The sequence below is a fragment of the Polypterus senegalus genome, chromosome 14 (genome assembly GCF_016835505.1).
Source record: "Polypterus senegalus isolate Bchr_013 chromosome 14, ASM1683550v1, whole genome shotgun sequence".
Classification (NCBI taxonomy): Eukaryota; Metazoa; Chordata; class Cladistia; order Polypteriformes; family Polypteridae; genus Polypterus; species Polypterus senegalus.
This window is the reverse complement of record NC_053167.1, coordinates 21,302,175-21,326,596: the sequence shown is the minus strand read 5'-3', so window position 1 is coordinate 21,326,596 and position 24,422 is coordinate 21,302,175. Positions and strand designations below refer to the sequence as shown.

Sequence of the window (24,422 nt, the reverse complement as noted above, 5' to 3'; positions counted from 1 at the left end):
GGTCAGCAGCGCACCATCCCCACTATATACGGTGTTGACACTGCACTGCTTCCCCCTCCTGAGACGCCGGACGGTGGACCAGAATCTCCTCGAAGCCGTCCAAAAGTCGTTCTCCATGGCCTCTCCAAACTCCTCCCATGCCCGAGTTTTGCCTCAGCAACAACGAAGCGCGTTCCGCTTGGCCTGCGGTACCTATCAGCTGCCTCCAGAGACCCACAGGACAAAAAGTCCTATAGGACTCCTTCTTCAGCTTGACGGCATCCCTCACCGCCGTGTCCACCAACGGGTTCGGGGATTACCGCCACGACAGGAACCGACCACCTTGCGGCCACAGCTCCGGTCAGCCGCCTCAACAATAGAGGCACGGAACATGGCCCATTCGACTCAATGTCCCCACCTCCCTCGGGACGTGGTTGAAGTTCTGCCGGAGGTGGGAGTTGAAGCTACTTCTGACAGGGGACTCTGCCAGCCGTTCCCAGCAGACCCTCACAACACGTTTGGGCCTACCAGGTCTGACTGGCATCTTCCCCCACCATCGAAGCCAACTCACCACCAGGTGGTGATCAGTTGACAGCTCCGCCCCTCTCTTCACCCGAGTGTCCAAGACATATGGCTGCAAGTCCGACGACACGACCACAAAGTCGATCATCGACCTGAGGCCTAGGGTGTCCTGGTGCCAAGTGCACATATGAACACCCTTATGCTTGAACATGTTATGGACAATCCGTGACAAGCACAGAAGTCCAATAACAAAACACCGCTCGGGTTCAGATCGGGGGGGCCATTCCTCCCAATCACGCCCTTCCAGGTCTCACTGTCATTGCCCACGTGAGCATTGAAGTCTCCCAGCAAAACGAGGGAATCCCCAGAAGGTATGCCCTCTAGCAACCCCTCCAGAGACTCCAAAAGGGTGGATACTCCAAACTGCTGTTCGGCGCATACGCACAAACAACAGTCAGGACCCTTCCCCCCCACCCAAAGGCGGAGGGAGGCCACCCTCTCATCCACCGGGGTAAACCCCAATGCACAGGCTCCGAGTCGGGGGGCAATAAGTATGCCCACACCTGCTCAGCGCCTCTCACCGGGGGCAACTCCAGAGTGGTAGAGAGTCCAGCCCCTCTCAAGGAGATTGGTTCCAGAGTCCAAGCTGTGCGTCCAACTATATCTAGCCGGAACCTCTCGACCTCGCGCAGTAGCTCAGGCTCCTTCCCCTTCAGAGAGGTGACATTCCACGTCCCAAGAGCCAGTTTCTGTAGCCGAGGATCAGACCGCCAAGGTCCCCGCCTTCGGCCACCACCCAACTCACACTGCACCCAACCTCCTTGACCCCTCCCATAGGTGGTAATTTCACTTTTAGTTACTGAAATACAGATATTTTTAATAGAATAAATATCAATATATTAGACTAGCAAAATACCTGTGCTCCACAGCGGAGAAGTAGTCTGTTAAAGAAGTTATGAAAAGGAAAAGGAAACATTTTAAAAATAGCATAACATGGTTGTTAAAGTAATTGTCAAAGGCTTATTTTAGTATTGAGAGTGAATTTGATGATTGTAAAGAGTTTAATTTATGATTGTAAATGTTGTATAAGAAATGCACATTTTTAGGATGCAAGGACCTCTTTGTAAACGACATTTGCAGTTCTGCTCTCAGGTTGTAAAATGACCAAGCTGTCTGCTGAGCTTACTCTTGAGCATGCAAAGTACAGTTGGCTATGTGAGAAGCAATCTTGTGTCAAGTCAATGCCGACTTTTTTTAGAGTCTGGCCCTGTGACTTATTTATTGTCATAGCAAAGCAGAACCTTACTGGAAACTGGAGGTGTTTGAATTGGAATGGGAGGTCAGAGGGTATGAGAATGATGTGAGGAATAAATACAGTCTCCCTTGAGCCAGCTCCAGTGAAGACAGTTGCCTCGGTGAAGTTCTTATGCAGAGATTTGATCTGAAGCCTGGTGCCATTACAAGGTTTTGGTGGTTGTAAGTTTCGTAGTAACATAATTAGTGCACCGACATTCAAAAGTAGAGTATGCAGAGGCATGCCAGGAGGATAAAGAGTGTGAAGAAACTAAATGAAAAGGCAGGAATCACCAGCAGGAAGATGTGAAGCAAGACGAACAATAATAAGCTTGAAGCGTTGGAGTAAAGAAGAAGGGAGCAGTGAGCACGGCGAACAGCTGAGGAAAGTAAGGAAACGAGTGAGGAGGCACATGAGCGCGGGATGTCGTGGCTGTGTGGAAAAAGGTAGGGGGACCGGGGGTGGCCCTTGTGCATCTGTGCCATGAAATAAATCATCTGTTACCAGAAATAAGGAGTGAAACCGCCAAAAGGAGAGGTCAGTTCTGAAAATTCCTTACGGCATAATGGTGTAAAGCACCAAAACGAAAATGTTATTTTCGAAAGTTCGTTACGGGGCATGGTGCAAAATGAAACATACTTAATATTTGTAAGTACAGTGTAAAAGATGAGCATGGGAAATTTGGGCTTCCTACATATATTGGAAGTCACAGAAATAGTGAGGAGGGGTTTCCCCTATCTATATATACAGTTTAGGGGGTACACCCATTCCCCCCCCCTTGGGTGTTGCAATAGGACATGAAACATACCTAACTTTTGTAAGTACACTGCAAGGAATGTGCATGCGAAATTTCATCTTCCCACCTATATGAAAAGTGGGAGAATTAATGATGAGTAAGTGAGGGCTTTGCCTTTTATATATATAGATGAAAAAGTAGCCAAAAAGGAAATACAGGGTATGGTTATGGCAAACATTATTTTTTAAGGATAGACCAAGTTGCAAGCAGGTTCCAATTTGCATTGCCAAGGCACAATATGACTTATATTCATGCTTAAAAGGATGTCTGGATCAGTGTTTTTAGGTCTTTTTTGCTTCTTCAGGAGAACTAAAGACACAGAATTGGCCACCAACTATTCTTTTCAATTTAGCTGAAAAGAAGAGGCTATATCTGATTTTAGGTATCCTATACCTGTTCTAGGTATTCTATACCTGTTTAATGGTATCGAATACAGCTTTTGGCAACTGTTGAAGGAGAAAAATCTGAACAAATATGAATATGGCTGTGTTCAATTATAATCTCTTTCTATGTAAGAATTGACTTGAAATTGTCTAACCCATAGTTTGTTGAATCTGACAATCTGGCTTCTAGCTTGGTAAGGGTGACTGTGTTTGGACTTAGAATCTATAAGTCATCCACTGTACAAAGGCCTTTAACCTTTCAAAAAAGCATCTGAGGGATGAGTTGTATCTGAGCACTTTTTTTGATAATTGATCAGAAAAGGACTAGAAAATTTATTCTATTGGTCTACAGTATGACTGTTTAGGATTGGTCTTGAACCAGTCATTCTGTACTATGACATACCATTGGTTTATGTTTTGTGGTAAGAATGGTGTAAAGTTGGTCACCTTGCCTTTATCTGTCTCTTACCATCTGGCCATGAAGACCGTGATGAAAAAAACTTTATCTAGACAGGCATGTGGCCTGTTTCAATACTCCATTCAATGACCATGTGGTAGCAAAGCAAGCTAGTCTGAAGATGATCTGAGAGTCTCCTGCTGTTGAATTTAGGAAGGACTGGTTCAAATTCACATGGTTAAAATCACTAAAAAATAATGATTTGTGAATCTGGATTGTGTTTTTCAGGTTCAGTGATTGCATCTGTGAATCGCCGTTACACTTTATGGGCATTGGCACAAGGGCAAATGTAGACACCAGCCAGAATCCCTGAGGAAAACTCACATGGAAAATCAAACAGCTTACATTTTATAATAAGCAATTCTAGGTTGAGGTAGCATGGTTTTAAAGGAACTATCACATTGTTACATCAGCCTTAACAATGTACAAACACACTCCACAGCCCTTGGTTTTGTTGCAGTTTAATAATGTGTTCACATGAGACAGAGTGAAGTTGGATAATCCAATTTAGAGTCAGAAATAGAGTCATTTAACCACATTTTAGTGAAGCACAGAAAAGATAGCAAATAATTGTTAATTTTGGTACATTTACAGCTGTAATTCATTGACTTTGCCTTCAAGTGCGCATTATACAGACATATTCCTGGCAGGGGTGGTCGAAGACCTTGCTTCCTGTATTGAACCAGGATGCCGGCTGTTTTGCCTCTGGTCCTCTGCCATCAATCTGTTTAGCTGCATTGGTCCTTGTGATCAGCAATGCTATAAGATGAATGGATGTAGTTATAACATCTGGAGTCATATCAGATGAAACAGTGCAACCGATATTCATGAAGCTGTTCTCATGTATACTGTATGGTACATGAAACTGTATGGGAACAACAAATTTAACACAAAAAGAAAGATAAAAGACAGAGCACCAAACTACCGTGTCTACTATAATGGGGACCACACCTATAAGAAAGCGCATAATAAAGAAACCTTACTTTTAATACTTTAATACTTTTAATCAAATAATGCATTTCCTTAATGAAGGTTGTACCTTCAGTTTAAAAAAATAGTTAATAGTAGACCTGTTTCTGGAGGGATAAAACGCCTTAATTTTATAGTTCAGACCATTTGTATTAGTTCTAGAATTTAGATCAGTCTCTTAATTGTTGCAAGGCTTTGTTTTGTTTTCTGTTTTTACTTGTGCCTAATTAATTGCATTGCAGAATTTATACTACAATTGAAAGTAACTTTTCCCCTCTTATATTTTTATCTTTCTGTTTGATCTGTCAAGAAGTGGGTTTGTTTATTAATGGATGTTTTACTTCAGCTAGAACATGCCACAAAGATATCATCACAAGTGGAGCTTGTACGATCAAAGTGGAGCTTATGATATTATTTATCTGGACTTTCAGAAAGCATTTGATAAGGTGCCACATGAGAGGTTGGTCATCAAGTTAAAAGAAGTGGGAGTTCAAGGTGATGGTTTCTAGATGGGTGCAGAATTTGCTCAGACACAGTAAGCAGAGGGTGATGGTGCGAGGAACTTCATCAGAACTGGCCAATGTTAAGAGTGGTGTTCCACAGGGGTCAGTGCTAGGGCCGCTGCTATTTTTAATATATATAAATGATTCAGATAGGAATATAAGTAACAAGCTGGTTAAGTTTGCAGATGATACCAAGATAGGTGGATTAGCAGATAATTTGGAATCCATTATATCATTACAGAAGGACTTGGATAGCATACAGGCTTGGGCAGATTTGTGGCAGATGAAATTTAATGTCAGTAAATGTAAAGTATTACACATAGGAAGTAAAAATATTAGGTTTGAATACACAATGGACGGTCAGAAAATCGAGAGTGCACCTTATGAGAAGGATTTAGGAGTCACAGTGGACTCTAAGCTATCAACTTCCCAACAGTATTCAGAAGCCATTAAGAAGGCTAACAGAATGTTAGGTTATATAGCACGATCTGTGGAGTACAAGTCCAAGGAGGTTATGCTCAACCTTTATAATACACTGGTGAGGCCTCATCATGAGTACTGTGTGCAGTTTTGGTCTCTAGGCTACAAAAAGGACATAGCAGCACTAGAAAAGGTCCAGAGAAGAGCGACTAGGCTGATTCCAGGATACAGGGGTTGAATATTGAGGAAAGATTAAAAGAGCTGAGCCTTGACAGTTTAAGCAAAAGAAGATTAAGAGGTGACATGATTGAAGTGTTTAAAATTATGAAGGGAATTAGTACAGTGGATCGAGACTTGTATTTTAAAATGAGTTTATCAAGAACACAAGGACACAGTTGGAAACTTGTTAAGGGTAAATTTCACACAAACATTAGGAAGTTTTTCTTTACACAAAGAACGATAGACACTTGGAATAAGTTACCAAGTAGTGTGGTAGACAGTAAGACGTTAGGGACTTTCAAAACTCGACTTGATGTTTTCTTGGAGGAAACAAGTGGATAGGACTGGCGAGCTTTGTTGGGCTGAATGGCCTGTTCTTGTCTAGAGTGTTCTAATGTTCTAATCCCTTAAGAGAAGTCTAGTAAATCCTTTGTACTACCTAAACCCCCACCCCCTCCAAAAAAGACGAACACCGTTCTATTTTTAATCTTAGCTTAGGTCACAGTGCAAACAATCTGCTTACAAGTATCCTTTTTGTAAAATTCCATAATGAACATATGCATGCATAGCATTCACACAGAGTAAAATGAATATGTTTCTACTCATAGTGAGAGATAATCATTACGTGATAATTTGAATATTTTTCAGTGTTGCTTTCACCTACTGTACTTGGTACCTTGTTTCTAACAGAAAATTGTATATGAACAAAGCATGTTACCTAGTATTTTAGTTCAAACGACTGCCTTGGAAATCATCGAATCTCATCAATATTTCGAAACAAGTTAATTAGAAATGATTAACTGTATTAGGCTGAATGACCTTTCTTTGTCAGTACTATTCATATATTTTTATTAAAACAACTGAAATTCTCTTACTGTATTTCTGTCTGCAGGATGTGGAAACAGATTGTCAGTCAATTTGCAGTACTGAGAGAAATCCATCAGAAAGAGGGTTGAGCCAGCTGTCTAACCACAGTGATGAAACCTGGAAAGGAAAATCCTTTGCAAGTAAGACACAAATGAGCAAGGAATTAAATGAAAGTGCTCCAAAGAAGATGTATATATTTTCTGCTGTTGAGTTGATTCTTTAATTCTTTTGCTGTTGAGTTAATTCATTAATCACTGGAATGTTAGAAAGGTTGTAATATGGAGACAAAACTGAACACAGTACTCCAGGTGAGGCCTCACTAGTGCATTGTATAACTTAAGCATAATCTCCCTTGACTTGTACTCCACACATTGTGATATTTAACCTAACTTCTTATTAGCTTTCTTTACGTTGTCTGGATATAGATAGGGATGAGTCTACTATGACGCCTAGGTCCTTCTCATAAGGTTTATTTTCAAACCTTCTATTGTGTATTCAAATCTAATATTTTTACTTTCTATATGTAATACTTTACATTTACTTACATTAAATTTCATGTGCTGCAAATCTGCCATGCCTGCATGCTGTTCATATGCCCGTATGCTTAAGAATTTAGATGATTCTACATTATCTACCATTTAATCTAGTTTGGTATCATCTGTAATTTTTTCCAACTTACTGATTACATTCTTGTCCAAATAGTTTATGTGTATTAAAAGAGCAGCAGCTCAAGGGGTGATCACTGAGGGGACACCATTTTTAACATCACCTAATTCAAAAAAAATTCTCTTCACCCTAACCCTTTGCTTCCTGTGTTTGAGCCAATTTTGTACTCACCTATACACCACAATTCCCACTTCTTTTAGTTTGTTCATTAACCTTTCATTTGGTACCTTATCAAAAGCTGTCTGAAAAATAAAGAATAAATAATACCATATCAACCTCTCTTTCTGTAAGCTTTTGTTGCCACTTCATAGAATTCCAGCATATTAGTGAAACACAACCTTCCTCCTCTGAACCCATGTTTAGTATTTCCTAATACACCTGTTCCAGACATGCTCTTCTCAAAGTTTTCCTTAATAATTGCTTCCATTAATTTGCCTATGATGCACATTACACTTAATGGCCTATAGTTACTTGAATCAATCTGAATACCCTTTTAGTCCAAAGGATAATATTTGGTATTGTCCAGTCTTTTGGAATTTTTCCATTATGCAGATATGTGCCAAGGGTTTATGTAAGTACACTCTTTGAAATAAAGGTGCCAGAGTGGTTCTTCAGAGTGATGCCATAGAGGAATCGTTTGTGGTTTCAAAAATTCTCATCTGCATGAATGTTTCAAATAGAACATTTATTAATTTAGATCTTCAATTGGCTCCATACAATAAATAACCATGAACAAATAGAAACAGATTTGCGAAATACCAATGAGTCATGATTTTAATTGGTTTATTGCTGAATATGTCCAGTTACATATGTTAAGTCCAGGTTTTCTTAATCTGTAAGTTTACAGCTAGGTAATGTACTATTACATTAAAGATTTCAGTTTTTTTCCCAAATACTAGGACGTTTTTCAAAGAACCAACTTCACATACAAAGAACCCTTCCCAGAATCAAGTGGTTCTTTCCCAAGGAATAGTTCTACAAGGAAACACTATCCACAAAGAAATGATCCATAAAGTACAATTAAAAAAAACATTATTAAGAGTGTATTCACTAACTTGCGTAATAAAAATTATACAATCTACACAGCATGTTTAAATGAAACAATAACTTGAAGCCCAAAGTCAAAACTCCTAACATTACTCTCTTTGGAAAAATCTATTAAATTGTCATTAATACTACATAACACCAGTACATTTTTCACAGCAAGAATCATGTGTCGGGGATCATATATCATGGTAGTTGTGTAATGGTTTAAGAGTGCTTTACTGCTTCATTAACTGGACAACTTGTTATCACTTGAATCATAAATTCAGATGTGGCAGATGATTCTTTAGGTGAGTGGGGAACTTTCCACACTAATATAATAACATCTAATCAATTTTCTTTTTGCTTTTTCTTTGAAAACTCACAGATTACAAGCTGTTTGGGAGCCTTCTAATTAAATGTGTAGTGCAATTGGAACTGATTCAGACAATAGACAACATTGTCTTCTACAATGCAACCAGCAAACAAGAGGAAGATGAACATAAGGCTGCAGCTCAGGTACACAGCTGATTTCCATTACATTTCAGCATCACTGAATTAGCAAATTACTGACAGGTCTACTTTTGAAGGAAATAATTTATATATTTTATATAATTTACTAAGAAGTGTCATTGCATGCAGTTTTACAGTTCAAGCATCATCGGTTCTATTATCATACCCTGAGGCTGCCTGCTCCACATTCTCCCTATGTTAGTTTTCTGAGTAGTTCTCTTTCAGTTTCAATTTAGAGTACACTGGTAATGTTTCTTACCATACCAATGAGAAATTGCTATGCTGCACTTGTGCCTCACAAAGTTTCACATGAGGACCAACCCTAGCTTGCCTGATTGAATGTCACTGAATGTTGTTAGTTAGTGACTTGTATAATTAATATACTTAGACATATAATTAGAAACAGGATAATAAATCTCCTAAGGCTGTGTCAATCCCTTTGGCATCATGAGGAAAAAGTTGGGTGTGTGTTACACCGTGAAAAAGTCACATATGCTTTTAACTGCATTGGCAATCAGTTGAAAGTGTCAGAGAAACGCTGGTTTAGTTGTGTGTGTTTATAATACTAGCTCTGTGCTCAAGGCTGCTTGTTTCCTGCCCTGTGCTACCAGTAAAGACATTGTCCTCACCCCTGGAACCCAGCACTAGAAGAGGTTGTTATTGAAATCTGTGTTATGTGTTTGGTTTATTCCATACATGAAATGTAAGAAAAAAGCAACAACAATAATAATAAATAAATAAACCTTTTCTTGGGCAACTGCAACAGAAGGCAAAAGAAAATGGATGAATTTCAGCACAAAAAAAACAATCTACTGTACAAAATGTAAGCTTCCTCTGTGTCTAGTGTAAGTGAAATTTTTCAAGGACTGGCATGAAAAATTATTTTGAAAGAAAGGGTTTGGATGAGTACATAGTTATACATACAGTATATACAACACTTACAAAATGTTTAAATGTTGCTTCAGAGTGATGTTATGTGTTTGTTGTGTAAATGTATATTTTTGTTCTAAAATAAAAAAATATATAACTAAAAATGCTTGTTTTGAGAGATTGTTAAGTCACGACAGAGTAAATGTTTCCAAAAAGGGGACTACCTTGTGCCAAACAGTATAACTGCAATACAAAGGAAAATGACATCTGAACTTGGTACATGGATAGCAGACAGATTGGCACACAAAAGGAACTTGCTTCCAGGGTAGTGGAACATAAAATGTCTTAGTTATGTACTGCAAAATCCAGCTTTTTGGAGAGAAATATCTAAAGCACCATTTTCTTTGTTTATTTAGTTGATATTGATGTAAGCAAAGTTGTTTTAATCATGTAAATACTTTATTAAAAAAAGCCATTTGCAGCTTCTTTATTACATAAACAGAGTAATAGCCATTTATTTTTGGATGTGTAATTTAGGCACAATAATGTCCAAAACCCCTTAGTTCATAAAAGGCTAAACCTAATAAAAATAATTTCTTCACCTCAGCTTCAGGTTTATATTCAATATGTTCCATGTAATGAGAGATCAATCAGATGTCCATGACCACTGAAACGTCTTTTAGCATATAACACTTGCATGGTGGCACTATACATATCCTTACTCTATTGACCAGACAGGATCATTTAAGATAACTGAGACTGGACTTCTATCCTGGTGGTTATCACCCAGGGGTCACTGAACATTTCTAGAGGAGCTGGACAATAACTGATAATAATTATGAAGCAAAATGCTTAAATCACTAAAAATCAAGTTACAACAAGGGTGTCAAATGTATCTTTTTAAAACAGATCATTTCGTCAATATTCAAAATATGTTACATATGGCATGCAATAACGTGCTGACATCAACTTTGTGAACAAAGAGGCAGCTGAGAGTTGCTGAGAGTTTTTGTGTTTTCTTTTGTACTTTCTGTAATGTGAGAGAAATCTATTTGAAAAACATATTTTTTAAATATTAAATGTATTTCAAAATACATTTTGCTCCTATAAACTTGGGTTTTGGTTGCCGCTAAAAAACTGTGCAGAAATATTTAAAGCAGCTTTTCCCATTTTTGAAAGTTTTTTTTTTTTCGCCTAAACAAGAGCAATAGTAGCTGGGTGTTTGGGGGTGCGCTTGGAAAAGTTACTTGTACATTTTTTCAGGTACTTGTTCTTGTTATTTGAATTTGAACTAGCATTGAAGAGGCAATATAGAAAGCAGCAGTAACTGATGTTGGCATCTTTAAGTCAATAACCGTTTGTGGATGAAGGTTCGAGGCAAACAGCAAGCAGACAGCAAATGTAAAGTAAAAAGCAATTTCTTTATTCTTGGCGGCAGGGAGACCACTCTAGCTCTGTCAGGTAAAATCACTGAAAGTCACCAACAATAGCCCAATCTTGGGGGGGGGTGTTTCCTTTTTATAACAGAAAAATCTTACAGAGATAGCCTATCACGTGACAAGGTTACACAATTCTTTGGGGGGATTCAGTAATATGCCCAAAATTATAACACATTTGTTCAACCACTAAAAAAGGAAGTGAAAAAGTCTGTTGCTGTCGATTTTACAATCCTAGATGTTTGTTAAGATTAACAGTTTCCTGAGTACAGACTAAAAGGTCAGCAGTTTGACAGAAATCTTCTTCCCCTTCCTAGGTCAAAAGGTCCTCAGCCCAAGATTCTTTGTTCAACTATTATTTAATATATTGATTAAAATTTTTATTATTCAACACGTGTCATTAAAATAAATAGTTAATAAATTACAGAAACAGTGATTGCTTAGTTAAAAAAGGCCACTGCTGACTTCAAAACAATAAAGGGGAAGGCACTGCAGTGCATTAAGATGCCCAATCAGGCACAAGGGGCTGTAGGAGCAGACAGTAAGAAATTAATAAACTGCAAATATTCTCTAAGCAAGTTTTATTTTTTTTTAGGTTTCTTAGAGGTCAAGAAATAGAGCAGTTAAGTGGGAGACAGCATAAGGGTTCATTAATACGGGAGAATACAAACAGTGCGAGTGGAGAGCTTTTAAGTAAGGGATTAAAGGAGCAAAAGGTTAAGAGAACAGACAGAGAAAAGTAAAGTTAACATCATAAAAGGACAAACAGCAGGCAGTTCAGAGGGAGAATATTACAGGAGCTTAAGGGGCCAGAAGGTGTTGAAATTCTCTAGCAGTTCTATAACCTAATTTTTTTGTCATTTTTTTTAGTTTTACCATTCAACTAAATCCCAGGCAGGAGATGGTAAAGGAGCTTCATCTCTATTACAAAATACTCCAGAAGCTCCTTATTGTCAACAAACAGAAAAAGCTGAATAGACTAAGAGAGAAAGCTGGACACTTAATAGCAAAAAACAAAGAGTAACAGACCTGCATTGTTAATCTCTCCTCATACACACCAAATGAAGCAGAGATTTCAGTACTTACAAAGGGACTCTTATATAGTCCTGCAAAGCCCATTGACAACATCAGACTCTGCCGTGATATGGAAGAGTTCTTCAGAAAACTCAGACTAAAAGAATTTTTCCACAAGAAATAAAATGGTAACACACAGGAGCCAACAAGAAGTAGTTAAAACAACCCCACCAATAAATCCACATGAACAACAGAAGCTGGCAGAAACTCCACAATGGACAGAGAGTGAAAACAGGAATCTTAAACAGGCAGCAAAATTGGATAGAAAACATTACTGAGGATGAGTGGATAGCCATACATTCACTAAAGGAAATGCAGAAATCATTATCAAACCAGCAGACAAAAGGGGTGCTTTAGTTATCATGAACACAACAGATTATATACAGGAGGCACAAAGACAATTGTCCAATACTATGAATTATTACAAACTACAAGAAGACCCAACAGATCTCTACAAAAAGGAACTAAAAAAGATAGTAAGTAGCTTTCCTCTTGGCATCAGGGATCATGTAAACAGTTTAATTCCTGAGAACCCCAAAATGGGTTACCTCTACATGCTTCCTAAAATCCACAAAGAAGGGAACCCAGGAAGGAATCTCTGGAACTGGCTTCCTTACAGAAAGTGTTTCAGGTTGGGTGGAGCACATCCTTAAACCCCTCGCGCGTAATACAACTAGCTACATCCAGGACACCATTGATTTAAAAAAAAAAAAAAAATTAAACTGTCTGCTATAGGCCCCTTACCTGAGAGAACTTTACTGGCCACAATGGATGTTGAGGCACTTTACACAAACATCCCCCATGATGATGGCATATTGGAATGTGAAACGTACCTCAGACAACATGATTTACCCACAAAGTCAGTAATAGAAATGATAAAATTCACTCTGACACATCATTTATTCTCTTTTGGACAAGATTTCTGCTTGCAACAAATGGGGACTGCAATGGGCTGTCAGTTTGCACCTCACTATGCAAACCTATTGATGGTAAAATTGGAGGAAGATTTCATGTCAATGTGCATCTTAAAACAAATGTTGTATCTCCATTACATAGATGACATCTTCATAATCTAGATTGCCAGTGAGAAGGACCTCCTCCATTTTCATAATGAATATAATTCTTTTCACCCCAACATAAAGTTGAAGCTTAATTACTCAAAAACAGAAGTCAGCTTCCTTGACAGTATCATTCAACTGAAAGACAACACCCTTGTAACTTCTATTTTTCACAAACCAACAGACAGACAGAAACAAAGACAACAAGAACCAAATCCCCCTTGTTGTCACCTACAACCCACATCTTGAAGCACTTCGAAAAATTATAAAAGAACTTCAACCAATGCTAAACAATGACCAAACACTGAAAAATTTATTTTCTGAACCTCCCCTCCTGGCATACAGACAACAACCAAACCTTCAGCAACTAATTGTCTGAAGCTCCCTAAGTGAACCAATAGAAAATGGCTCATCTCCCTGCCTACAGAAAAGATGTAAAACGTGTGCCCACATTTATAATACAGACCGTATAGTTATAGATAGATAGATAGTAGTTATATCACTCTGCTGACTAGAACATCACATAAAGGGATCATTTTCCTGCAGGTTATCTAATGTGGTCTACCTTATTCTCTGCATGAAATGTCCTGACACTGCACTCTATGTGAGAGAAACTGGACAAATACTCCACCAGAGAACGAAGTTCCACATTAAACGTGGCAACACATATGTTCCTGTAGCAGCCCACTTCAACAGTCATGGACACAGTGAGAGGGACTTTAAAGTCACTGTGCTTATGGGCAACTTCAGAACACAGCAAGAGAGAAAAGAACGGGAAAATAAACTCATGCTAAAATTTAACACAGTGCAACATGGTTTAAATAGAGTTTTATGGCTGGGTATGAGGATTGCTTGTATCTCTCAGACTGACACAGACAACCTGACTACAGATCCACATTGTTTTGAAAAACTCATTAGAAACTTCAAAAGACTTTGTTGGACAGTTATCCAAAGATCTTGACCATACATTGTTCTTCTCTTTTGTTAAATGAACCCTAGCCTGAAGGAGTCTATTTATTTTTTACTTTTAAGATTTCTCACTTAACACTAGAATTACCAGAGCTTACGAGAAAACGTGTAAATCCAGCCCACCTTAAATACGTTTGCACCTCTCCGTCAGCGTCTTTGTCCCGTAAATGTGCTGATTAAGACAACCAGTAAGCAGATCACTCAGAAGCCCCTGATCTGACTCTAAGTAACAGCACCAACGTAAATTCACACCCGATCTGACGCTGTTCTTTTTCAAATAATACTGCATTAGTGTGATGATGTTTTCTGATTGGTACTATTCATGTCATGAATTGATTGTTTTTTTGTTTTTGAAGTTTTATTAATTTTATTGCAATCATTCCATACAAATCAATCAATTTTTACAAAAAGTAAAATTGAGTTAAGAACAAGTCGACCCCCACCCCTGAGAGAGAGAGAGCAAGGCAAACGGCGTAAAATTTAAGGCCTGTAAACATACCTAAATTAATAAGTTTGATAAGCCAATGGAGATGAAGACAAAGAAATACTGAAATAATTGCTTCCTCTGTGCTTTAAGAGCTTATTTTAAAATATTACTGATTAGATCCTGCCATGTTTTGAGAAAAGTCTGTACAGATCCTCTAACTGAGTATTTGATTTTTTCCAATTTCAAATAGTATAGCAGATCAGTTTCCCACTGACTTAAAAGAGGAGAGTTTGGGTTCTTCCAGTTTAGCAGAATAAATCTGTGTGCCAAAGGTGTAGTGAATGCAATCACAGTTTGTTTGTCTTTCTCCACTTTAAACCCATCTGAAAGAATCCCAAACACAGCTGTTAATGGGTTAGGAGGGATTATGAGACAAAGGCTGTCTGAAAGGTAAACATTTTGGTCCAGAATGATGTCAATTTGGTGCAGGCCCAGAACATGTGACCCAGTGAGGCTGGGACTTGATTGCAGCGTTCGCAGGTTGGATCATGCCATGGAAACATTTTGGAGAGTTTTAGATGAGACAGATGTGCTCGATATAATTTTGAGTTGTATAATTGTATGCTTTGCGCATATGGAGCTCGAGTGAATTCTCTGCATTGCTGCTTTCCACTACTTTTCTGATATATTAATTGAGAGATCTTTTTCCCATTGTCCTTTAGGATCTTTGAAAGGGAGGGACTGTAAAATGATTTTATATATTGCAGAGATGGTGTCTGAGTGCTTGAGATTGAGCAATATTTTTTCCAACATGGATGAGGGTGCAAGATGAGAAAAATCAGGGAAGGTTCTGTTTAACAAAGTTCCTAATTTTAAGATAGTGAAAGAAATGTGTAGCTGGAATGTTAAATTTAGATTGTAATTATTCATAGGATGCAAAGATGTTATAATAAAACTGGAAGTTGGGTATAGCCATGCCGCCTTCTGCCTTTTGTCTTTGTAGGGTTGCTCTTTGGATACATGGATGTTTTGAGTTCCAAATAAACGAGGTTATTGTTGAATCTAATTCCTTAAAAAATGATTTATTGATGTATATTGGGATGTTTTGAAATAAAAAAAGGAGCTTAGGAAGAATATTCATCTTAACAGTGTTAATTCTTCCAGCTAGAGTGAGATGAAGGGTTGACCATCTATGTAAGTCTTGCTTACTTTTTTCCATGCAGACGGAAATTTTGTTGATAAAGAGCTTTATGTTTACTTGTGATGTTTACCCCTAGGTATTTAAACTGTTCTGCAATGATAAAAGGTAGGGTGTCTAATCTAATATTATATGCTTGAGAATTCACTGGAAAGAGTACACTTTTATTCAGATTAATTCTGAGACCAGAGATCTTTTGAAATTCTGTGAGTGCTGTTAAGACTGCAGGCACAGAATTTTCTGGGTCTGAAATATACAGTACCATATCATCTGCATATAATGAAATTTTCTGTTCCAGTCCTTCTCTGATAATCCCCTTTATCTGATCAGTATTTCGACAATGTATTGCCAGTGGTTCAATGGCAATTGCAAACAGTAGTGGTGACAAGGGGCATCCTTGTCTAGTACCACGTTCTAGTTTAAAGTAGTCTGAGCAAATGTTGTTGATACAAACTGAAGCTTCTGGATTGGTATACAGTAATTTGATCCATGCACAAATGTTCGGGCCAAACCCAAACTTCTCTAAATGTAGTAAAAGGTATTTCCATTCAATCATGTCAAATGCTTTTTCTGCATCCAATGATAATAATATTTCTGGGGTGTTTGATTTAGTTGGTGAGTATATTACATTAAACAGGCATCGAAGATTTGAAGATAAGTGTCGGCCCTAAGAAATCCAGATTGATCTTGTGATATTACCGAGGGGAGCACTTTCTCCATCCTTCTAGCTATGATTTTAGTTAGTATTTTAACGTCATTATTCAAAAGCGAAATTGGTCTGTATGATGCACATTGTAATAAGTCCTTATTTTGTTTTGGAAAAATGGTGATTAGTGCTTGGTGAAAAGTTTGAGGAAGAGTTTGGTTGTCTCTGGCTTCTGTAAATGTTGCTAATAGGAGGGGAGCTAGCTGAGCGGAGAATTTCTTATAAAATTCTGCAGGGTAGCCATCAGGGCCTGCTGCTTTCCTGCCTTGAAGTGACTTTATAGCATCTAGTAATTCTGATAATATCAGAGGTTTATCAAGTTCCTCCACACTAAAGGTGTCTATTTGTGGTATCTGTAATGTATCCAGAAATTCATTAGATTGTGTATTGTCTTCTTTAAATTCAGTAGTATATACGGATTTATAGTAGTCTAAGAAAGTGTGCATTATATTTTTGTGGTCGATGATTTTATCTCCGTTCGTGTTGGTGATTACTGAGATTGTGTTGCACTTCTTGCTTGTGAATTTGTTGAGCTAAAAGCTTATTAGCTTTCTCTCCATGTTCATAGTAATGATGTCTGGATTTATAAATTAGTTGTTCAGTTTCTTTAGTTGTCAAGAGGTTTAGTTCTGAATGCAGAGCCTGCCTTTTCCTATGTAGAGTCTCGCTTGGTAGTCTGGCATGTTCTTCATCTATTCTAGTAATTTCGCTTTTTATCTCTGCTACTTTCTTGGTTTCAAATTTATTTCTGTGGGAAAGATATGAGATCATCTGTTCTCTTAAGAAGGCCTTAAGAGTTTCCCAGAGTATTCCTGCAGAAATATCTGAGGATGTATTTGTCTCTAGGAAGAAACTGATTTGTTTGGATATAAATTCTGTACAATTCTCGTCTGCTAATAGAAGCGGGTTGAGACGCCATCTGCGAGGTGAGTGTGTGGGGCTTAGTAACTTAAGCTTCAAGATCAGAGGTGCATGGTCAGAAATAACAATAGCATTGTATTTGCAAGATTTAATCATAGGCAAGAAGTTATTATCTATAAAGAAATAATCAATCCTTGAGTAGCAATGATGTACTGGTGAGTAGAAAGAATATGTTCTTGAATTTGGGTTTAAAAACCTCCAGGGGTCTGATAACGTGATCAGTTATAAACTTTGTAATTATCTTTGCGGTGCTAGATGTTGTTCCCCCTGTGGTAGAAGTCCTATCTAAGAGTGGATTTAAAACACAATTAAAAGTCCCCAGCCATTATAATTTTATGAGTGTTCAGATTGGGAATGGATGCAAATAAATTTTGTATAAATTCCTTATCATCAACATTAGGTGCATAAACATTTATCAAAATCATTTTACAGTTAGATAAGTCTCCCATGACCATCACATATCTCCCTTCAGGATCCAATACTACATCTGATGCTACAAATGAGACTGTTCTATGTATGAGAATTCCCACACCTCTAGTTTTCTTTGTAAAACTAGAATGGAACATTTGGCCAGTCCAGTCTTTTGCAGCGGAACTGATCCTTGCCTAGTAAGTGGGTCTCCTATAAAAATACTATTTTAGCATTTAGACCTGTTAGGTGAGAGAGTACTTTCTTTCTCTTTAATTCATGATTCAGGCCTTTAACATTCCAGCTCACAAAGTTAACTGTCCCATCATGGAGACATTGATTCTGAGTTTTTGATGTCATTTTATAGTCTTAACTGGAAGTGAGACAGCTTCAGCCTTAATTTCCTATTTCCCAAGAGTTATTGCCATGCAGCCTATTATTACGTTGGTAGTTATAATTATAAAGATTAAAAGGATAGATTAGGTATAGATCAAGCCTGCTCTCTTTCTCTCCCCCTTAACCCCACCCTCCCTTTTTGCCTCCCCACGTGAGGCTAAACCCACTTAACAAAGTCCCGGTCCTCTGACATACCCAGAGACAGAGCACGTCCAAAGCAAAACAAGCTCCCACGCAGTGGCATTTTAGGGTTAAAAAATAGAGATATCTGTTACCAATATAGTCTAAATACTATATGCATAAAATTTAATCATTAACAAACTGCACTTAGAAATATATATAATCTTCAGCAATCTTAGTGTATTAAGATAATACACCCGGATAATAAACCCGGGGAATGGTGTTAGAAAGTGGTCCAGAATAAGCATAATAAGTCTTAATGCAATAATAGCAATAACAATAAACCAAGGGTGTGTCTCGTTTAGGGTAGAGAGAAAATAATTAGATAATAAAAAAAAAAGAAAAACAAAGTAACTAAGCACAATAAAACATAAACAGATAGCGCCCGAGTAATAATAAGTGATAATGAGAATATATAATGATAAAAACCTGTATTTTAAACAAATAGATCAGACAGTAGATTATTAATCCTTGCCATATCATTAACAGCCATGACTCACTATTATGTATCAGAATAGTCCGGGATCAGCTTTCTTAATTCCTTTTCTGCTTCTTCCTTGCTAGCGAAGACATAGAATTGACCCTGCAATTCCACTTTCAGTTTGGCAGGATACAAGAGGCTGTATTTGATATTGGCTTGCTGTAACCGCTGTTTAATGTTGTAGAAGGCTGCGCGTTTAGTAGCTGTTGCTGGAGAGAAATCAGGGAAGATGCGAATGTGGTTATTTTCATATATAATCTCTTACTTGTGTCTGAGGAGTGCCATCACCTCTAGCTTAAATGATAATCTTTCAAAGCGAATAATAAAAGATCTAGGTCTAACGGTATTTGACCTGCTTATGCGATAAGCCGCTGCTATCTCAGAATCTGCTTTAAAGTCCTCTCCAATTATTTTAGAAAAAGGTTCAGCTGCGAATTTCACAGGGTTTGGACTTTCTCGATTCTCAGGCAGACCTTCACTTCTGACATTATTCCTTCTGCTTCCATCTTCCAAAGCTGCCAGTCTGTCTTCGAGATTTTTGCATTCAGAGCTGACAGTTTCTGCTTTCTGTACAGCACTGGCAGCTAAATTTTTGGCTGTTTCAATCGTGAATGTCTCCTTGACATCCTACAGTTGATCAGCAAGCGTGCTCAATTTAACTGAAGTTTCCTGAATGTGCTCTTCAGTTTTACCCAGCATATCTTTAAAGACTTTATTATCCTGCTGCTGCATCTGTCGCAGCTCCTGTTGCAGCTTCTCATTTGCCTTCTCGCTTTTCTTTACGTCCTGTTGCAGCTCCTGTCGCAGCTTCTCATTTGCCTTCTCGCTTTTCTTTATCTCTTGCATGAGCTCAGCGAACATCGCCTTCAGTTCAGACAGATCAATTCTGCTTTCTTGCACCTTGGGTGAAGCGGCAGGCTCTATTGTAGCCGGTGTCCCCGATGTTCCCGGCTCACGTGGAGTAATTGAAACCGCGGACTGCAAGGTCTTTTCCAGTTTCAGGAGATCTTCTCCAATCAGCGAGCTATCGAGACCTGCTTCACTCACGCTCGTACATTCGCTCCCCATTTCGCTCACAGCCGGTGACGATGTAGTGGACCATGGTCCCGAGGAGTCTGGGCTTTCGCCCATCTGATCCGGGTCAGTCTCTGAAAGGCCGTATTTTGAACTAGGGCTTGCTGATCTTAGCTTGGGTGCAGCTTTAGTTTTCGGTTCTTTTGGACCCCCTTTCTTGTTGGCCATGTTTATATATGCTTACATATACTGTAGCAGTGCCCCTCAGGTTGGATAAATACAGGATATCTCAGGATAATAATCAGATAATATGAAAAATAACACCGCTGCTAGCGGAGCTCCACTTCAGACATCCATCTCTTGCAATGGACAAGACCAAAAACCAAGGAGTCTATTCATTTTTTTACTTTTAAGATTTCTCACTTAACACTAGAATTACCAGAGCCTACGAGAAAACTCATAAATCCGGCCCACCTTAAATACGTTTGTACCTCTCTGTCAGCGTCTTTTTCCTGTTAATGTGCCGATTAAGACAAGCAGCAAGCAGATCATTCAGAGGCCTCTGATCTGACTCTAAGTAACAGCGCCAACGTAAATTCACACCCGATCTGACGTTGTTCGTTTTCACATAATATTGCATTAGTGTGATGATACTTTCTGATTAGTACTATTCATGTGCTTTTTTTTTTTTCACATGTGGGCGAAAGAAATTGCAGACTCGACAGCAGGTGATGTTTTTTACAAGTTCTTGTTTATTCTGCATCAGGAGTCACAGAAAGTGGAGATCCAGAGAGCACAGTCCGTTGCAGCAGGCTGTTCCTCTGAACCCTGAACAATGGCTAGGGGGAACTTTAAATACCCCTCTATCTTATGATTCTGTAAATGATGTAATATCTGAACTAGACATTATCTAAGTTCCCCTTAAAATATACAGGTGCCTTGCACATATGCCCTGCAATCTTATGATCTTTCTTCTTTCCTGAGCCATGTACTTTGAGGAAGTTAGGCATTGGGTAACATATTTTTGTCAGTTCAGTAAATCAAGATTACTTTTTTTACTGGCAGAGCACTGTTATGAAACTTAGTTACCAAATACACAGGGCACAAGGTGCCGAGGAGAACACTCTTCTTCTACACACATCATAAACCATAAGGTGCATACTAATTCTGCGTGAGCAGGAGCACTCAATAAAACTGAATAAAAAAAATAGTGACGGTGAGATATGAAGAAGGCAGATTCAACAGCATTTGTGTTTCAGCTTTAATCCCTCCAGATCAGAGAATGTCCCGTTCCATTGCCTCAAAACACTACTCACATCTACAGTTATTCCCAGTTTCAAATAAAAACTAATAGCATCAGATCCCTAGGGTGGCAGTATGGATTGTGATTGTGAGCGAGAGAATAAAAGTGAAAAAAATGTAACCTTTTCAAGTACAGTATTTTAAATGTACACGGTCTGTTACAGACGCAAACCAAATGTATGTGTGTACTGTATAATATTAACAATAAGAGCAGCTTACTACTGAAAATGGCAAATACTGTATAGGAGGCAGTGGGGATGGAACCAGTGGCCCCTTGATTACAAGTCAGCAAATCTTACCACTACGCCACGAAAGCTGTTGTATCATCCTTGAACCTAGCTGTGAGCAACGCAATCTCACTGAGATTGCACAGGTGGTGAACCAACTGAGGGTAGGCAATGCTGCAGGCATCTGCGTTATCCAGGTAAACTTCTCCAGGCTGGTGGTAAGAATGTCCTCATGGCATTGCAAGCAATCTTTGCTTCCATTTGGGAGATTTGCATCATCCCAACTGACTGGAAACATGACTTGCCATCCCTATCTCGAAAGGGAAGGGTGATCACCTGGATTGCAGTGACTACAGGTTTGACTTTGTGTCGAAAGAGTGGTTGCTCATAGAGTCCCGAATGAGGCACATTGTGAGGCATTGTGAGGGAGCGTCAGTTACGGCACTATGGCCATGTGGCCCGATTCCCCAAGGGTGATCCTCATTGTTGGGGACGCGAGTGGCTGTACCAGGCCAAGGGGTCGCCCACATAACACCTGGCTCCGGCAGATAGAAGGTCAACCTGAGGGGTTGCCAACTGGGATCTTAAACTGTTTCGTCGCGTGGTGGATGCTGCAATGCACTGTACCAGTGCATGCTCTCCAACTTGACTTGACTTATAGTATGACACAAAAAATCTTATAACTAGTAATGATGTGTCTTCTTATCAAAAGAGAGGTGGGCCATCTTGTGGAATGGTAACAAATTGAAGCTCAATGCATTTAAGATCGTGGAAATGAGAAATGATTTCGATTTCCAGTGACAAGTCACTATTTGTCCACCTTTGCAAATTAATGGCGAGGCGGTGTTGGTGGTTTAGTTGTTCAAATTGTTGGGGACTTTTTTTACTAATATGTTAAAATGGAACAAGCATATTACCTCCATCATCAAGACAGCCAAGAAGATATTGATTAAAGTCATTAATATCGTCTTCGTCATTGAAAAAGCGCAAGAATGCTGACGAAAAATGAAAATTCCTGGATAAATGGGAAAATGTATATTTTGTCATGGAGGTCGGAGACAGAGCCCAGTGTGTTGTTTGCTTGCAGTTTATCTTGGTGTTTAAGGAGTACAATATATGTTGACATTAAAATACACTGCATTGAGAACAGTATGGTGCATTGTCTGTCAAACTGTGGGAGAAAAAGGTTCAGCAACTGAAAGCATCAATCACCAAATAGCAAACCTTTTTCTTGAATGTTAGTAAGTCAAGCGAAGATTCTGGAAAAGTGAGTTTTGTCCTCTGTAACATAATAGTAAAATCTTCACAACTGTTCACTGACTACCAATTCATAAAATATTGTTTTATAAAGGCATGTGAAATTATTTGTCCAGACAAAAAGAAACTGTTTGAAGGCATACGTTTGTCTGTAAATACTTTTGCTAACAGAATCACTGAATCAGCTAGTAACATTCATCAGCAACTGACAGCACTTGACGAGAGTACTGTTGTAACAGATACTGTGCTGCGTTCATTTGTGGAGTTGATGAAAACCTAAATGTAAAAAGGCATAACGACTGAGTATAATTTTAAGTTGAATAATTATATGCTTTGCGCATATGGAGCTTGAGTGAATTCTCTGCATTGCTATTTTTCATTCCTTTTCTGATATATTAATTGAGAGATCTTTTTCCCAGTGTCCTCTTGGATCTTTGAAAGGGAGGAACTGTAAAATAATTTTATATATTGCAGAGATGGTGTCTGAGTCCTTGAAATTGTGCAATTTTTTTCCAGCGTGGACGAGGGTGCAAGATAAGGAAAATTGGGCAGGTTCTGTTTAGCAAAGTTCCTAATTTGAAGATAGTGAAAGAAATGTGTAGCTGGAATGTTAAATTTATATTGTAATTGTTCATAGGATGCAAAGACGTTGTCTATATAAAGATCTCTAAACAAGTTAATCCCAAATTTTTTCCAGATATTAAAAATTGCGTATGTTTGCGAAGATTGAAAGAGGTGGTTCTCTTGCAGAGGTGCCACTGATAAAAGATTCTCCATCTTAAAATGCCTACTACATTGTTTCCATATTCTGAGTGAGTGAAGCACAATTGGGTTATTAGTATACTGCCGATAACTTGCATTTATTGGGGCACAGAGCAGGGAAAATAAAGAAGTACAGAGGATATTGTGGACCAGGCCTGTGTATATTCATCTATTTGTGTCCAGGTTTTTATAGCTTATATGTTTGCTGCCCAGTAATAAAACTGGAAGTTAGGTACAGCCATGCCACCTTCTGCCTTTTGTCTTTGTAGGGTCGCTCTTTTGATACGTGGATGTTTTGAGTTCCAAATAAATGAGTTCACTGCTGAATCTAATTGCTTAAAAAATGATGTATTGATGTATATTGGAATGTTTTGAAATAAAAAAGGAACTTAGGAAGGATATTCATCTTAACAGTGTTTATTCTTCCAGCTAGAGTGAGATGAAGGATTGACCATCTATGCAAGTCTTGCTTAATTTTTTCCATGCAGACTGCAAAATTTTGTTGATAAAGAGCTTTATGTTTACTTGTGATGTTTACCCCAAGGTATTTAAACTGTTCTACAATGATTAAAGGTAGGGTGTCTAATCTAATATTATATGCTTGTATTGCCAGTGGTTCAATGGCAATTGCAAACAACAGCGGTGACAAGGGGCATCCTTGTCTGGTACCACGTTCTAGTTTAAAGTAGTCTGAACAAATGTTGTTGATACAAACTGAAGCTTCTGGATTGGTATACAGTAGTTTGATCCATGCACAAATGTTCGGGCCAAACCCAAATTTCTCTAAATTTCTTTTTCCCCCTAGTAAAAATGTGTTTCCATTCAATCATGTCAAATGCTTTTTCTGCATCCAATGATGATAATATTTCTGGGGTGTTTGACTTAGTTGGTGAGTATATTACATTAAATAGGCATCGAAGATTTGAAGATAAGTCTCGACCCTTGATAAATCCAGTTTGATCTTGTGATATTACCAAAGGGAGCACTTTCTCCATCCTTCTAGCTATGACTTTTGAGAGTATTTTAACATCATTATTCAAAAGTGAAATTGGTCTGTATGATGCACATTGTAATAAGTCCTTATTTTGTTTAGGAAAAACTGTGATTAATGCTTCGCGAAAAGTT

General features: G+C 38.4%; 1 protein-coding gene across 1 annotated transcript in view; it reads left to right on the top strand.

Moving 5' to 3' along the window:
* The window catches only part of LOC120514612 (brefeldin A-inhibited guanine nucleotide-exchange protein 2-like), a 570,108-nt gene that overhangs the window by 489,638 nt on the left and 56,048 nt on the right, over nucleotides 1–24,422 (top strand). The window contains exons 24-25 of the mRNA XM_039735092.1: nucleotides 6,435–6,549; nucleotides 8,487–8,617. Of these exons, the coding sequence (XP_039591026.1) occupies nucleotides 6,435–6,549; nucleotides 8,487–8,617 (246 nt within the window). The remainder of the gene's footprint in view (nucleotides 1–6,434; nucleotides 6,550–8,486; nucleotides 8,618–24,422) is intronic.